The 16,283-nt window shown below is 41.0% G+C and overlaps 3 protein-coding genes across 6 annotated transcripts in view; all 3 read left to right on the top strand.

Moving 5' to 3' along the window:
* Positions 1–16,283, top strand: part of LOC117956236 (gasdermin-E-like) — a 25,687-nt gene extending 9,404 nt beyond the window's left edge. For both annotated transcript variants that reach the window (XR_004659208.1, XR_004659209.1), the window contains exons 11-12: positions 11,483–11,488; positions 16,273–16,283. The gene's annotated coding sequence lies outside the window, so the exon portion shown is untranslated. The remainder of the gene's footprint in view (positions 1–11,482; positions 11,489–16,272) is intronic.
* nup42 (nucleoporin 42) lies at positions 1,083–5,397 on the top strand. The gene is made up of 7 exons (XM_034891197.1): positions 1,083–1,379; positions 2,031–2,535; positions 2,638–2,726; positions 2,816–2,892; positions 3,131–3,217; positions 3,337–3,439; positions 4,350–5,397. The coding sequence occupies exons 1-7, from the start codon at positions 1,223–1,225 to the stop codon at positions 4,868–4,870; spliced, it is 1,539 nt and encodes a 512-aa protein (XP_034747088.1). The 5' UTR covers positions 1,083–1,222; the 3' UTR covers positions 4,871–5,397.
* Positions 9,013–16,283, top strand: part of rims3 (regulating synaptic membrane exocytosis 3) — a 51,903-nt gene continuing 44,632 nt past the window's right edge. For all 3 annotated transcript variants that reach the window (XR_004659211.1, XR_004659210.1, XM_034891220.1), the window contains exon 1: positions 9,013–9,262. The gene's annotated coding sequence lies outside the window, so the exon portion shown is untranslated. The remainder of the gene's footprint in view (positions 9,263–16,283) is intronic.

Here is a 16,283-nt window from a genome sequence, read left to right as displayed (position 1 = left end):
TTCCAGTGTCGCGTGATGCATATTCTTAAATAAAAGTGTGTTTAATCAAATTACAACAAATTAATGAACACACAGGAAACCTGGGTTCAGTTAGTATAATTTTACGTTAGAAGTTCTTTTGCCTGGTAATAGAAAGAAGCTGTTACTGTGTGTAGGCTATGATCTGCTGTGTGGTTTACTATCAATCTGATGAGAATTTAAAAGAAAAGTGTAGGCCTACAGCCTAAACAAACAGAGGGGGGTAGGTGTATTTTGCCCTGGGGCCCCTTAACAGGTTAATCCGGCCATGCTAGAAAGGGTGTATGTACAGTAAAACTCTGGCAGCTGTGTGTAGTGTTTGCTGACCTCAGGATGCCTCCAGCATAGCTCAATTCAATTTAAGAAGTCTAGTCAGCCAGAATAAGTGCAAACACCTGTGTGGCTGTAGAGATGCTCAAAGCATGTTAGCACTTTCTAGTAGGCTACTATTTTAAGATTCCCAGCTCCCCCTTCTTTCTTATTAAGCTGCAGCCTATTAAAAAGAGCATTTGTAGTTTTGATCATCACATTTTGGATTTTGTGTGGAGTGACGTGTGACCTTTGATGATTTGACAGTGTATTATCTGAATTGCAATTTGTCTGATTTAAAGAATTATTCTGAGCAGATCACATGTTGTGTGGCTGATGGTGACGTTTAGAAGTCAGAGAGACTAAATATGTTCATTTCACGGACCATCTACAGTGTGTTATTAATTAAAATCAGCAACAGATTGCATGTAGAGCATTTTGACAGCTAGATCTGTCATAACCAACTGGAGACTGTGTACAAGCTGATATGTGGGTCTCATAACATTTTATTACATCGGAATCATAGACCGTTAACGGTCTATGATCGGAATCGCACCCCAGTGTTTTTCTCTCGCTTCCTGTTCATCTAGAAGGCTGCTGAAATCGCCTGGAAACTGTCCGATTTGACTGCGGATTTTCACCGCCCCCTGCTGCTGCCGCCAGCTCCCGTCCACCTCACAGGCTGCAGCCTATATACTCTTGGTTCATCTCGAAAACGAGCCCACTGTTAACCATAGACAGTTAAAGAAAGCTGTTAACTCGTCGAGAGCGATGACGTAAAACTCCTGCGACTCCGGTGTCGTGGGTCGCACAAAAACAATTGGGCCGAGTGCGGGCAATATTCCGTAGCTCGGATAACAAACGTTGCGTTTAAAACGAGCAACGTCGTGTGAAAATGACAGTGTGCAATTTTTTTCTTCAGGGCCGTTGTCGTTACGGCGACAAATGTTGGAATGAGCACCCGACCGGAGGAAACAGAGGAGGAGGTGGAGGATACAACAACCACAACAACCGCTCTTCTGCTCAGCCTCGAGGTGGTGGAGGAGGTGGAGGTAACGTCCAGGAGAAATACGTTTAGCTAAGCTAACGTTACGCTTGTTAAAGTATGTCTGTAGCTGGTCTCTTGTATGTAAAACTCTGCGTTGGCTAGTGGCGAAGTTAACTACCGTTACCAAGCAGAATTGACTCCCATTGACGTTAACGTTACTCTAGGGAGGTTAATTTGAGCTAGTTTCTGAGTATTTGTGGAAAAACTAATCTGTTACGTATTTAGGGACTTAATTTCAATGAATTAATAACAATAAGATTGAACAAAATGTTAGGAATACACCAGCTTAGTACACTTGAACAGCACCATGTCCTGCAAAATGACCAGGAAGTTGATTAAACGACTTTTTTTTTATAACAACATTTATACAAAAAGAAAAGTATAACCTATACTAAGGCGGCTTTTAATACATGGCTTATGTTCTAGACCTGCATTAATTAATGTGGCAAAGTGTATATAATAAAGTGACAGCTGAAATGCAATTTATTTTTAAAGTTAATTCACCATCAGCCATTCAATAGGTGTCATACATACAGAGGAGATGGAAGTGGCAGTAGTAGAATTACAATATGGACAAAGTGAATCATTTTAATGGTTTAACATCAACCCTTTTTCGTCTCAACATTGACTTGTATTGGTGTGCGTGTTGTTTTAGGGTTTGGAAACCGAGTTTGGGTGAATCCTTCCCAGCAAAAAGGAGGCTATATCCAGCCTTCATCTTTCTCCTCTCATGGAACTGAGGAATGGGGTCGAGGAGGAGGCGGAGGTGGAGGAGCTGACTGGGGTAAAGGAGGGGGAAGCCGTGGAGCTGACTGGGGCCGAGGAGGAGGAGGAGGAGGAGGAGGAGGAGGCGCTGGAGCTGGAGCTGACTGGGGCCGAGGGGGGGGAGGAGGCGCTGGAGCTGGAGCTGACTGGGGCCGAGGGGGAGGAGGGAATGACTGGGGCCGGGGAGGAGGAGGGAATGACTGGGGCAGAGGGGGAGGAAATGACTGGGGCCGAGGAGGTGGTGGAGGGAGAAGAGATAACATGAAGAGCTCCGAATTCGGTTACTCTTCTCAAAACAAATTTGCAGCCCTTGGTACTTCCGATACCTTTGACAGGGGAGGAAGAGGGGGAGCACAACAGGTGCCTGCTGGTGAGGAAGATGATGACAAAAAACTGTGAGTCTGCGTGAATGTATATTCTTTTGAAGTTATGCAGCATTGACATGAATGTTGTCATGAAGAATTCATTTATGTGATGCTTGTCTGACTGTCAACCAGGGAGATCATTCAGATGGACATGGATGTTTGGGAGAGTTCGGGGCAGTGGGGCTTCTCGTGTTATTCTAGCTTCACAACACCTTTATCTGGTCTGTATCAAATACACACTTAATCACATGATTTCTGTTGTTATCTGTAGACACTAAACCTCATCATGTTTGATATTTCTTGTCCACAGGTTTCACTGATCTCTCCCCAGAAGAGCTCAGGCTGGAGTATTACTCTACAAGAGCTTCAGGAGATCTGCAGAGCTATGTAAGTGTAGTGTCACCGATTAATATAATTCATAATAAGGGCTTCAGGCCAGTTAGAAAACAAAAAGGATACCTTGGATACTTAACTCTTGGATGCATGGATAAAAGTTTTTTTTTTCTTTCTAATAAGATGATAGATGACATCTCAATGTTTGATCAAAAAATTGCTCCAATGTTGTGTTGTTTGCTTGTGTCTAAAATGTGTAAGAGTCTAAGAAACTCCTATTTCATGTGTTTAGGTCAGTGGTATCAATCAGTTGCTCAACCAGTGGAGAAGCAGAGTCCAGGAACTGAAGGTTATGAATCCAGCCACCCGCGCAGCTTTGGTGAGACACACACACACACACACACACACACACATAGTAACTGTAAAAGTGCTCCCATCCAAATTTGTTTCTTTTTTAAATGCAGTGAACATGCTTTGATTTGTTTTCTTTCCATGCAGCTTGCAGAGATAAACTGCCCAGCACCTCAGGCATCTTCAAGTGGCTTTGGTTCTGCAACAGCGACAGGATTTGGATCCTCTACATCGAGCTTGGAAAGCAAAGGTGAAGATTGATTGAAGTGTTGCTTCATTAAAACAGTAGAGATGTAAAGCAATAGGTGAACATTTTGGGAAATCTTTTCTTGCAAAGGATCAAAGGAAATGCCTGCTCTCGCCCAAGAAATAGTCTGGCAAATAACTCCAATAAGAAATTGTTGGATCACTTTGCCTTTTGTAAGGATAAAGAAAGTGTTACATATAGTGAGCTTAAGAAGTTCTGCTTCCCCCCCATTTCCAGTTTTTGTGCTAAGCTTACTAGCCGACGGCTGGCTATAAAGTTCTTTGGCTAATTAACTAATCTTGAGTCAATCGCAGCTGTCAATCATGACAATTCACCCTGGTTTTATAGAATCAAATAAATAATAAAAATCAAACTTATCAAAGAAATGAACACTTAAACAGACATCAAGGTGGACAGATCTGCCTAAAATGACAGAAAACATCTTTGTGAAACATTTATTTTTTGTAATTTGATTTTTGGAGTTTGGCCTATGTCCCATTGGCTAACATGGAGGGGGTGGGGTTTATGACCTATACTGCAGTCAGTGACCAGGGCAATCGAGATGTTTTGGCTTCACTTATACAGTCTATGCACAAACCACTGCGAGTCCCAGTTTTTTACCCCTTGGTTTCAAGGGCCAAGGGGTAGGGGTAAGGGCCAAGGGGTAGGGGTAAGACGGGGAAATGGGATTTAGTCATATTCAACAGACAGATATGAGAGTAGCATCCTCTCCGTATCTGCAAGAAAGACCTATTACTTTAAAGTATCCCTCGTGTCTCAGGAATACAGTGCTTGAGCAGGTGCTTTTACTTTACTTTTTAAATCCTGTTTGAATATGCTGGTTAGACGATCAAATCTGTACTAGCCCTCCTTTGCTCCTGTGTTAATGCTAAATATTTCTGACCATATATAGGCTTTGGGGCTCCGGCACCAACCCAGGCCAACACGTTCAGCTTTGCTGCTCCAAGTGGTGGATTTGGTTCCTCAGTGGCACCATCCTCCTCAACAGGTTTTGGCAGTGCCTTAGCAGCTCCAACGCAACCGCCCTCCGGGTTTGGTTCCTCCACTGCAGCCTCCTCTGCTCTTTCTGCTTCTTCGTTCTCCTTTGCTGCTCCGACTACCGACAAGCCAGCGGCCACTTCAGGATTTGGCTCTGCCTCAGGGTTCTCCGGCGGGGGGTTCGGGAGCGGTTTCGGTGCGGAAGCATCTGCTGCAGCTGGAGGTGGCGGTAGTTTTGGACAGGCGAGTGGAGGGTTTGGGACGACCCCTGCTCCCCCTGCAGCTGGAGCCGGGTCTGCCAGTGGGGCATTGGACAGTCTTTTTTCAAATGAGAGCAATATGACTCCAGAGGAGCTTAATCAGTTCAAGGCTAAGAGGTTCACTCTCGGCCAGATTCCTTTAAAGCCTCCCCCAGCTAACATGCTAGTGGTGTGATGTGATGCTAAAATAAAAAGATAATTTATACAAAGTTTTTTTTTTCCTGCATAGTGCTTCTGTTTAAACCAACGTCATATAATGTTTAAGATATGGGTAATGTTTAAATACTAGATTAGTTCTGAGAGGGTAAACTCCCTATGGTTCTATTTAATACTTTTGTGTAAATGAACGACATGCTTTAGGTTCAGCTGCTGTACAATAAACTACATCTTTTTAGATGTCTTTTGTCATATAATGTACTATTTTTGAATGTCTTTCAGAATTGTTCTAAATCTATTTGGACATTTTACTTTCCCAGGTGTTACTGACAGTAAACTGATCAGTTGATGAGCAAAGTTTCTGAAGGTTTATTTGCATGATGGTTTGAACATGATCTACAGTATAATACAAAACAAATGTGCCTTGAACCTGGTTATACACTGTTATCTATCAAAAGTCTTGCGACAATTCAGACATATTGTCCTCTTACCTAGAAATGTATTTCACTGAATACTTAACCGTAGAATAAAAGTGTCCTCTAGTAATCTACTGAAATCTTACTGCATTTATAACAGCTGTAACTTCACAACTTGACCAGGAGAGGGTGACAGAGTACAAGCAAGAAAATCGATTGGCCATGTAACATTAGATTAGATTATACATCCCACAGGGTATGGCTGACTGTAAAGTGGTGTCAAATAAAGGTATTGTAAAGTGCGGGTGCTGTAGTACAGAAAACAGTATTGCAGTGTAAGTGAGTGATGTTCAAATTAAATTGAATATGTAATTAAAATAAGATAGCAGAAGTAGGTAACCATAATATAAATTATATTTACCTGTGACCATAAATAATATTGAAAAAGTAAGTACTTGTAATGAAAAATATAAATACAGATATAGTAAAGCACAGACACACTAGGCAAGTCTAAATAGCTAAGTGACTATGAAGTAACTAAATAAGAGGTTATTACTCTGCCTCTATTTGTTTTTACTCACATTGTGATGTGACACTATTGTAACAACTGAAGCCAGGCCCATCACTCTAAAACCATCCATCCACACGCCAGTTTGCAGGCCTACATCCACTAAAGGAGAGTAATGTGTGATAGTGCACAGATGACAGTGAGTGAGTAAGCTTTTCAGTATGTATTCATTAGGTGTTGAACACCCGTTGGGACCACAAATAAAGGAAGACAGCTACAACGAGACAGCAATAAGCTATTCTGCTGCAATAAGGGCTACGACTGCTGACTGGAGCATATTTTCAGCTGACAGGGAGTTTGTGATATTGGCAAGTTGGGAAACTGAGCTGGTACTGCCTCGTGTTTGTGTGTGTGAAATCATCCTAAATCGATATCTCATGGTTAGGTCAAAGACATTGTGCATATAAGAAATACAATTTAATGCATGTAAAAAGCAACACAACTAACTGCAGCAACAGTGTGCAACATACTAATTTTCTCTCCTACTTCTTAGTCTGTCCGAGCTAACCTCTCACCCAACCCCTGCTAGCAGATAATACATCAATAATTCAACAGATAAAGGAACGATTGAAAAAGAGATCTCATGAAAAGGCACTTGAACGCTTGTTTCGGTGAAACCTGTTTACATTTTCCATCCGGTGACTTAATTAAATACATCAAACTGAGAAATATGGGCATTTGTGAATCCTTGTTTCCCCAACAGCAAATTAAAGAAGATTTAATCACTAACTGCTGCTGCATCAAATTGCATGTAATGTATGCATCAGCAGGGCAATATTAAAGATGAGAGATAAGTGTGTGGTTGCATGCACACACACAGCTAGAAACCTGAATATCATCACTCTAGAGTAAATTAAGACCTATATGGTTTATGGTGCAACTAAAGCAATTGTTAAATTTCCCTCATTTGACATGTGTTTAATAGCAGTGAATACAATGTATGAATGCGGTCCTTTCCTCCTCCTTGCCTCATGGGGATTGTTCAGTAATCCTGAGAGGTAGCCTGGATTTTAAGAAATAACACTGACGTGAACATGGACACACAAACACATATGTATAAATACCTCCTTTAATCTCCAACCTGCCCCACCCTCCTGTGAAATTATAGCTTGCACAAACCCGGCCACATGACTACGATGTGTATTGTAATTCAATTGACCGTGACCTCCAGCAACATGGACCAGGAATAAACTGTATATAGTGCTCTAATACATTTAACACATTTTTTCACAGGGGCAATAGGGTTGTTGTCTGTCTTGTTAATTCGGTATAAGACTGTATACTGCAGCCGGGTATGAGAACGCTGAACGGATCTACTTGCAGCAATTACAATTTCTTTTCCCTTGCTGGCTTTTCAAGATCACCATTTGTTATGACATACAGTACTTAAATGCACATTGTGCTTATTGCTATTTCACAGACATAGTGGTCACTACATCAGCTGTTGACAGCAACAGATGCTCCTACCGCAGCTTGAATCCCCTCTCTATGCAGAAGTCCAATGAGCTGATTCGGATTCAGTGTTGGTATATAGGGGCTATTTCCAGACGACCCTCCTTACTGTTGCAGCAGAGGACAAGAATTGATTATATTGTGACACAGTGGTATGCCTATGGACACTGGGCATAGATCTAAAGTCTGGGATTTATGTCTATTTAAGTGGCTTGCAGCATAGATAACTGGGGGCCACATATTTCCCATGCAGAGCCCTGGACCTGGGTTTCTGTTCTGCAGATGTTTGAGTTCATAGTAGGATCAATGCACCATTCTTCTCACACACTTAAAGTAGCCTAATAACACATTTTAGTGAGTAAATATTCTCATTACAGAGAATATCTGTGAGGCCTGGTCTGTATCATTTGAAAGAGGCTGGTCAGAGAATGATGTATTAATTAGCCTACATTAATGCGTCTGTGTTGTCAAACTGCAAAACACGTGTCTTGTTTGCTGTAGTGTATTTAAAACAAACTGCGAATACTTTTCAGTGAAAAGCATGTCTGCTAATGTTTCTTCTTGACTTTAGCGTGAAAATAAAAAAGCACATTCAAAATGTCCTATACAAAAGTGCGAGCCGAAACACCTCATCCACTCCACCCCAATTTGCTTGGCAGCGAGGTTAGAAATGTAGACTGCTAAAGTATTTTACACCAACTTTAAACCTAAAGAAGTACACTATTTAATTGCAAGTTATATATTAAATGTACAACCTGACAATGTTAATCCTGAAAAATCAAGTGAACACAACATAGACAAACAGCAATCTTCACGGTTGGTTGACGTGTTAGTGAAAACTTAGCTAAGTTGAAACACATTCAACAGTCACGGAGAAACCGTACGTGTTTGGTCAACCTGGCGAATGTTGCTAAGTCCAATATTCACTCTCGTTTTAGCTTTAGCCCCGTTTTTGATGTTCATCCAACTCACATGGGGATATCTGCCTCTTTACCTGCTAATTGTTCGACTAACAAGCTAACGGTCGCTAACTTGGTGGCGTTTGGTGCGAACAGCAGACAGACCAACAGCAGGTAGAAAAATACTTGAGTGGTGAGAGTGAACCAAAAAAGTAGCTAAAGTTGAAAGCATAGCTAGTTACAACTAAACAATTAGCTGTAACTCACTAATTAGCTAGCTAGCTATATAGTATTAGTTAAGAAAGCTAACTTCATCTGTCACTCTGCTTCCAGTTTATTTATGCTAAACGAAGCTAACTGATAAGTGTCTTATCTAGCTAACTAGCCAACTATCATTTAATAAGTGAATAAGCTATAGCGTTAAAGTGTATTTTCCAAATTTTCAAACAATGTCTTCAACACGTAATTTAAGCTTGACTAAGCTTAATTTCACTATATTTAAGATAGACTACTCCGTATTTAAAATTAAATTTGTGTTTAACCAAGCTACCACATACGGGGTCACTAACAGGTTAGCTAACCTAGCTAGCTGATCAAGCCATGGCACGACCATCTGTGGAGTAGTTAGACCTAGTTAACGTTTGTTTTTGCCAGGCTTTTTAACGGCAGGTATCCTTGTGCAAATACCGTGAATCATTTCAGGGCCAACATGTATCTTGATATACAGTCTATAAGATCTTGAGCCTCGTATCTTTCACAGTCAGACGCTACCCTTACAAGACCACACGTTGTCGCTGTTTGCTGAAATCAACCAGGCCTAATCTCATATCCCCTCTCCCTTGCCCTCCCTTCTCTCCTCCGCTCTCATCTCTTCTCTCCACAGCAGCGCGTCTCTCACCGATCCTTGGATGCCGTGTGACCAGCAGCACTAAGCGGAGAAACCGTCCAGCAAACCGCCGTCCAGCACAGCAAAAATCAAACCCAAACGATGACCTTCTTACAGATACGACAGAAGAAAACAATTATTTGACAACTTCCGACACCACACTTTGCCTTCGCCGCTCCTCGCTGTAACGGTAAGTGATCAGATTCTTTTTTTAATTACAGGGCTCGCAGTGCTCAATTCCTGCACAGGGCAGTGACAGCTCCAGTGGAATCATATTCTGAATAATGCAATTAATAGCAGAGGTTCATTGATAAAAAGGGCATGGTTTAGACTGGGCGCAGTCATGTGAATTTGTCTTTATTGTTATAATGTATAGGTCTCTTGTAGAGGCAAGCGGGAACAGACTATGATTTATATCAGCTGGGAAGACTTGGTTTTTTCTTTTGTACTGAGTAATCTCACCTTTTGTAGCATTAGAAGCTTAGCAATGGCAAGATGCGCTTACAGGTTACAGTGCCATGCCTTCACCTACTTCAGTCAATCTCATTAACTGTTTAAAGAGATTGATCTGGTTATATAAGGTTAATGCACATTAGGCATGTAGGAGAGTGATTGTAATGTGACCCAAACAATCACGTTGTTCTGTTTTTTGTTGTTATTCATTTTCAATTTAAATAAGTAGCGTACATATTTGAATATTCACACAGGTGTTAGTGGAGACTCGTTAAATGGTCTCTGTTAATTTAGCCGCATAGGGATAAAGTTCAGCATGTAAGTGGTCAACTTTGCACTTTTGCTGGTGATCTGTATTAGTGTTGCACTGGATCAAAGGCCTAAAGATACCTCAGGATAAATCAGCTACATTATGCACTGCTACTCCTGTCTGATTGCAGTTTGTATGTGTGATCAAGGGCGACTGTAAAGGGAGGGGCAAGGGAGTGTGGGAGAGAGAATAAGCTTATTTTGAGATGCTCGTGCTCTGCCAGCACTCAGGTCAGGCCAAGTGCATGCTGAGGTGTGAGATTATATCAGAAGGCCAAACACACAGACACAAACACAACAGTGTCCAGATCTTAGCTCAAACTGTGTTCCCCACCTGTGGATGGGAGCTGAAACACGTGATGAGGCTTCAGAGCTTCCCAGGTCTTCTTCTATATCTTACTAAGAAAAACAGTCTGAAAGCTGTTTAATGGTGCTGACATGTGTAATTGTCAGTGTTAAGTACGTTGTGTGACGCATAGAGTGAGTACATTAACTGGCACTAAATAATTGCACTCTCCTTGGCCCATTTTCAGGAGAAAGAGAATAATTATCCATGTGCTTAACACTTGAAATCCCTGCCTGACTCACACTTGATCCTCTGAATAATCGATAGGGACAGTAAAAGCTGGAAAGAGACTGATCCTTGCCAAGTGGAAAGCCATGTGTATGCATCTAGATTTACAAAAAATATGAACGCGGAAGCCATTTCCCGCAAATTCTGCATTCTATGTTAGTAGAAAAAAATCTGTCATCCCATTTGTCGTTCTCAAACAGCTGCGCCACTCAGCTCACAGGACTGTTTATGAAGTATTCATGCATTTGTTTCACAGTATAGGGCCCCATCTGGATGGGTGTGGCCGCCATGCAAAATTTGAGATGTATGGCACACAAGTTCAGAGGGCAGGCAAAATCCTGTTCTTTTTCAATATGCACCAGGGTGGGAAATATGTGTTTGTGTGTCTACGAGTATGCGTTTTAGTCAGATAAAACCATGAGATGAACCACACTTTAGATCTGTAGCTGGCAGCTGCTTGAAAACAACCAAGGGACAGAGCAGACACTTATTAATCAGCAGGCTTCAGTGTGTGCGTCTAGGCGCATTTTAATATTTGAGTGTGCGTGTTGTAATTGCACCGTATGTGGCTGAGTACACTTGTAGATAACCATTTGCATGGCACAATTTACTGGCCACCTGGTATGTATCATCCAAGACAGTAGCTTTGATTGGTTGACATGAATGCTTGGTCTGTATTGCGTCTCTCTGTACTGGACTTGCTAATGAGACACTATAGTCTCGAATGAGATTAATTTTGCATTCAGATCAAATCACAAATTATTGCATTCAGATCAAATCACACATTATCGCCATACGCTTCCTAAGGCAGGAGGCTGTTTTTGAGTGGTCAAGGAGAGAAACTGCCGTTTAGTAATCCGTCTCCCTGCCAGTGTGCAGTGTGTTTTAAAAATAAAATGTATAGTGTTCAACGGAGAGAAAAAAAGTCTTTTACCTTGACATTTAAAGTAAGAATACATTTTAAAGCTGTAATTACAAGACCGCAATACGGTGAAACCGTGATATTTTTTTTGAAGGTTATCATACTGTCAGAATAGTATACCGGCCCATGCCTAGCTTAAACCTGTCTCTGAGACCAAAGTCTGCTATGCACAGAGATTTATTTGTGTTATTTGAAAGAAAATAGCAGTAGAAAAACTGCACTTTAAAATGTTAGTCCTTCTTTTTTTTTAATGGTGCCTTTTACATCAATTCAATTTTAAATGTATTCAATAAAAGAATATTGGAAATGATTTACTTTTACTTGTTTTTGGTTCAGCAAGCAACTAGTTGTGCTGTATTTAAGCAGAATACTGAAAGCAGCAGAACTGAGAACAGTTAACCATCTATTTATCGAAGATATATTGTTAAAGCAAAATTCAGCAACGTTGTCACATATTTTCCTCAGATCGTGCAGGCCTATTGTACCAAGTGACCACTATCAGTCCTACAGATCAGCAAAATACTCAAACATGCAAGCAATTCCAAAAGGAAGGTCACCAATAAAAGCAAGATGGGACAGAAATGGATTAAAAGCCGAAGATAGAAGTCTTAAAAACATAACAGGGAAGAGACATAAATGAACAGCTCTTAGCTTGTCCTCCCCCAGGATCTGACTACGCCCAATGCACACATCCCATCTAGAGGTTTTGCAGTAAATAAGACAGGGGGCCGTGCGATGGGTGACCCTGGGCCGTGTCAGTGCAGGCCTGTTTTAGCACCCCCCTCAGCACCACACAACCCATGCTGTCTAAGCTGGGAATTAGTGATCCAGACATGGTAAGTGTGGTGAGATCCTGTGTGCTACTGCGCCCTGGCCCGGCTACCAGCATCCCAGGTGGGGTAGAGAGATGGGGCGGGGTGGCTGAGGGGTAGTGAGAGAGATGTCACTCACCACATTAGTCACCAGAGAAAGCAGGCCATGAGTCAGGAAAACTCCCAGTCTCATCCATCACGCCCCTCTTAACCCACTTTCCTTCCAGTCCAGCCACTCTGGCTTTTCATTTTTCTATTTTTTGCTAGCTTTTCATCCCCCTGCTGCTGACAAAGGGACTTTACCATCCATTACTTTTTAAATTACGATCAAGGATAAGAGGGCAGAAAAAGAGAATGGTTCAATGCTGGACTCGTTGTAGGTAACAGGTGCTAAGAGATGAGAGAAAGAAGACATTTAGAGCCAACCCTTTGAGTGCACCAGATTCCTCATGGTGGTGAGTAGATAGAAAAAGGTATTTGATTCACTGCTGAGACAAAAACATTGTATTGCTATTGTTGAGTGATTAGTGGGGATTATGGGGGGAAGCAAGGGATGATAAATTGAAATTACAAATGATACTCAACAGGGTAGTAATTTGATGGTCATCGATGTGGCTTAATGCCAAAAAGTATCTTTTCATATGATTGTTAAATAAACAGGTAACCATCTACCTCCCAAGTGTGATGGTGAGCTCAGTTTACTTGTTGGTTGTTATGTGCAGTATGGTGCAGAAAGAGGCCAGCTTCCACCATGGCTCGGCCAAAGCCATGGTATACTATATGTATACATGGTATATTGTAGAACAATTCCAGTTTAGCACAACTCAGATTTTATTTACCTTTCCATCAGATCATCATTGTGGCATATTCTCCAAGTTAATAGCTAAGGTTTTGGAATGCAACAACGTGGCGAACAAGAGGCCCGAAAGGGCTTTTACCTCCAAATTAAGTTTAAACAATCTGACTAAATAGTTATCTTGCTTTAAACTGCCTTATTGTTTGACCGCTCAGGATTTTCGCACAGAATTTCACAATCAGATTTTGTTGTAATAAGATTGCTGTCTTCCCAGATGTCTGCAGTAACTTATTGGCGAGTACCATATTTTCATAACCGTAGTAATGCCGGACAAAAAACATAAAATAACACCCAAGTTGTAAAATACCATAAAGCTCTTTTAACGGAAAAGGATTTAATATGGTAACAAATGTTAGCACTGTTAAATAATTCAAACTCCAAAATATTAGCATGCTTACCACCACACAAATATGTCAATTAGCTTTAAGGTGTTGAAACCGCCCATGTCTAATGTTATTGTATGCTAACAAATTTAAGCTTGCTATGTTTTACATTTAAGATACACACAACAAATGTTAGCATCGTAAAAGATACTAGACGTATAAAAACTGCCATATTAACACAATACCATCGTCTACAGAACTAGCATGCTAAGGTGTTAGCCAAGTTTTTTGTGCTCCTTCATTTTTGCTGAGTGGATGCAGGTGAACACAAGCAGCAGCAGATCTAACAGCAATACTTCAAGTAAATACATTAGTACTATAATTAAGTCTGTTTTAATGACAAATGGTCTTTAACTGTTATTTACTATATTCATCCTCACTGTACCTTCTAATTAGAAGACGTCTTATCCATCCGTTTTATGACTGGCCACAGGTATGTGCTGCACATTTGAATCAAGCATTTCAATGCTATATTGACATTGAAACAAGCTCTAATTTGACCCTTCAACTGTAGCTATTATAGAGAAATGTAAACCTTTGCGTGGCTGATTCAGCTTGATCCAGGAAATTTGCGTGAAAACATGGTGTGATAGATCACAATGTGATGTAGAGGGACTGACTTAATGACTCACCTCATTAAAGATTTTATTGGGTAAAAAATGTAATGGTGCCAAAATGAAAGGCAAAAAAAGCTCCTTATGAACTTCTTTTTCTGTTCATTTCACGGCTGTTAGCATTACGTGTGTGTGTTTGTGTTTGCGTGTGTGTGTGTGTGTGTGTGTGTGTGTGTGTGTGTGTGTGTGTGTGTGTGTGTGTGTGTGTGTGTGCGCGCAATAATATTGCTTAGCAAAGTGTGAAATGGGAAACTTGAATATCTTGTGGGGATGTGGGCAATCTGGTCAGTTTTTGTCTGATACACTGTACTCTCGGTCGATGTGACACTAAAGAAATCTAAACTGTGTTAGAACAGAGGGTTTAACAGAAGTCTTGGATGTGAATCATTGTCAGCGGCCACCGTCACACTGTCTTCTGCCACACTCTGTTATGTACATTCAGTACGGCATATGTGTGTTTGCACTATACTGGGTTTCTCTGGGTGTAATCCATTTGGCTCTCAGTGGTCGCACGGCATGGCACTCTTTGTGTGTGTGCGTGTGCGTGCGTGCGTGCGCGTGTGTTGCTGCAAAACCAGCCTTCTGTGTTCTCGCCTCAAGTGACCCCTTATGATCAGAGAGATACATCAGCCACACACAAACACGGCACCAGGCCCAACACATTGGCAGCCGGGCCAACACTTACAGTATCATAGCCTGGGAAGTTGCCATGGTAGCCTTAACACAAAATGCATTAGCTCCTGCCTGTTTATCAAGAATTAATTTTTCTCTTGCACTCATTGCACATCGCATTTACGCATGTCTGGGATGTAAAACATAACAAAGAAAATCTATAATATATAATCTGTATGATAGTTTCTTAAATGTTGTAGCAACATATAAGTAACATACTATACCTTCACTAAGCGCCAGCTGTTACATTGATTTCCAACGGGGAGAGCGGTGCCGCACAACGATGTGCTGCCCCTGGTGTTGCGCACAGCTCGGATTTGCCGCTTGGACTGCACTCCAAGTTGAAATTATTTCAACTTTGACCTAGTTGCCGCTGACCTTTTCAACCTGTCATGTTGTTACCTAGCAACAGGAAATCGCTTCCTTGCCACCCTTGATGATGAATACCTGCGCTGTGCCCTACCTAGCGATTGGAACCGATACAGTGAAAATAAAAATCTTTAAGTCAGACATAAGATTTTGGAATGTTACAAACTCTAACACAAAACATGATGTAATTATTTAATCAATTAGAAACTTTTAACATAATTCACAGTAAAAGATGTGTTTCAGTGTTGTGGTCGGGACATTAAGTCAGACTCAGTGGTGAGTGAAACTGAAGCAGAGGGACAGACACAGAGCTGTAGCACAGCCAAAGTAAACAATTTTTAATTAAATAACTTTATTGGTTATTAGGTAAATATAACGTTGATACAGATAATCTGCAAATTAACAAACAACAGCCCGATAATCAGCCAGGGTCCATAATTGGTCTATCCCTACCAATTACCTGGAAAAAAGTAAGTAATCACACTTATATTTTTCCGTAAGAAAGGCATAAGGTCCCTAAAAATTAGTTTAACAATACTGCGATGTTTCAGCCAGGATGGCCTTTACCAAATCAAGAGTGACACACCGGCATTTCATGGTAAACACTCGTGGTTGACATTCTAATAACTAGACATGGTAACGTAATAGTCTAGACAGATGTCATTCAGTAGAATAACATGGTGATTATTTGCAGTTTAAATGTCTAATGGCATTTGACCAATGAATGGCCATTGCATTGCTGATGGATATGTGTTTTCTCTGTGTGTTTAGCGATGATTCAGCTCAATTTCTACTGTCCCACGTTCGTCTTGCAGCAGCCAAATGGACTTGGCAAAGACACATCACAACACTTAAAACACAAAAAAAAATTGAAACAGTAGCGCCATAGTAAAAACAGTGAGTGGAGGCAATGATTAAAAACAAATGAAAAAAGAGTCAAAAAACAATGAATTAAAAAAAGACAATAGGAAAACTGATTAGCCATTGAAATTTATGTTGATATTAGCATTCGTCACCTCAGCTTTGTAGTGATTACTTTCTGACAAGACCCTCAGACCTAGTGTATATCTTGACCATCTACTTTGCAGCTAAATTGTAGGTTAATTAAGTGAGTGGCGGTGGCAGTGTTGCCTGCGTATGAGAGCAACTCTAAAGAGACCATTAATGGATCCCCAAGCCATATCTAATTACCAGGTTGTGAATTGTGTGTGACTTCATGGGAGAAACTGAAATGAGAAGCCACATTT

The sequence above is a fragment of the Etheostoma cragini genome, chromosome 14 (assembly GCF_013103735.1).
Source record: "Etheostoma cragini isolate CJK2018 chromosome 14, CSU_Ecrag_1.0, whole genome shotgun sequence".
Taxonomy (NCBI): Eukaryota; Metazoa; Chordata; class Actinopteri; order Perciformes; family Percidae; genus Etheostoma; species Etheostoma cragini.
Note: the sequence above shows the minus strand (reverse complement) of the source record. Positions and strands in the feature narration are given on the sequence as shown.

Excerpts from the sequence above, each read along its gene's own strand:
- nup42 (XM_034891197.1), top strand. The coding sequence starts at position 1,223 with ATGACAGTGTGCAATTTTTTTCTTCAGGGCCGTTGTCGTTACGGCGAC. Across the intron at positions 2,727-2,815 it reads CTTCACAACACCTTTATCTG|GTTTCACTGATCTCTCCCCA; the intron begins GTCTGTATCAAA and ends TCTTGTCCACAG. Across the intron at positions 3,440-4,349 it reads ATCGAGCTTGGAAAGCAAAG|GCTTTGGGGCTCCGGCACCA; the intron begins GTGAAGATTGAT and ends GACCATATATAG.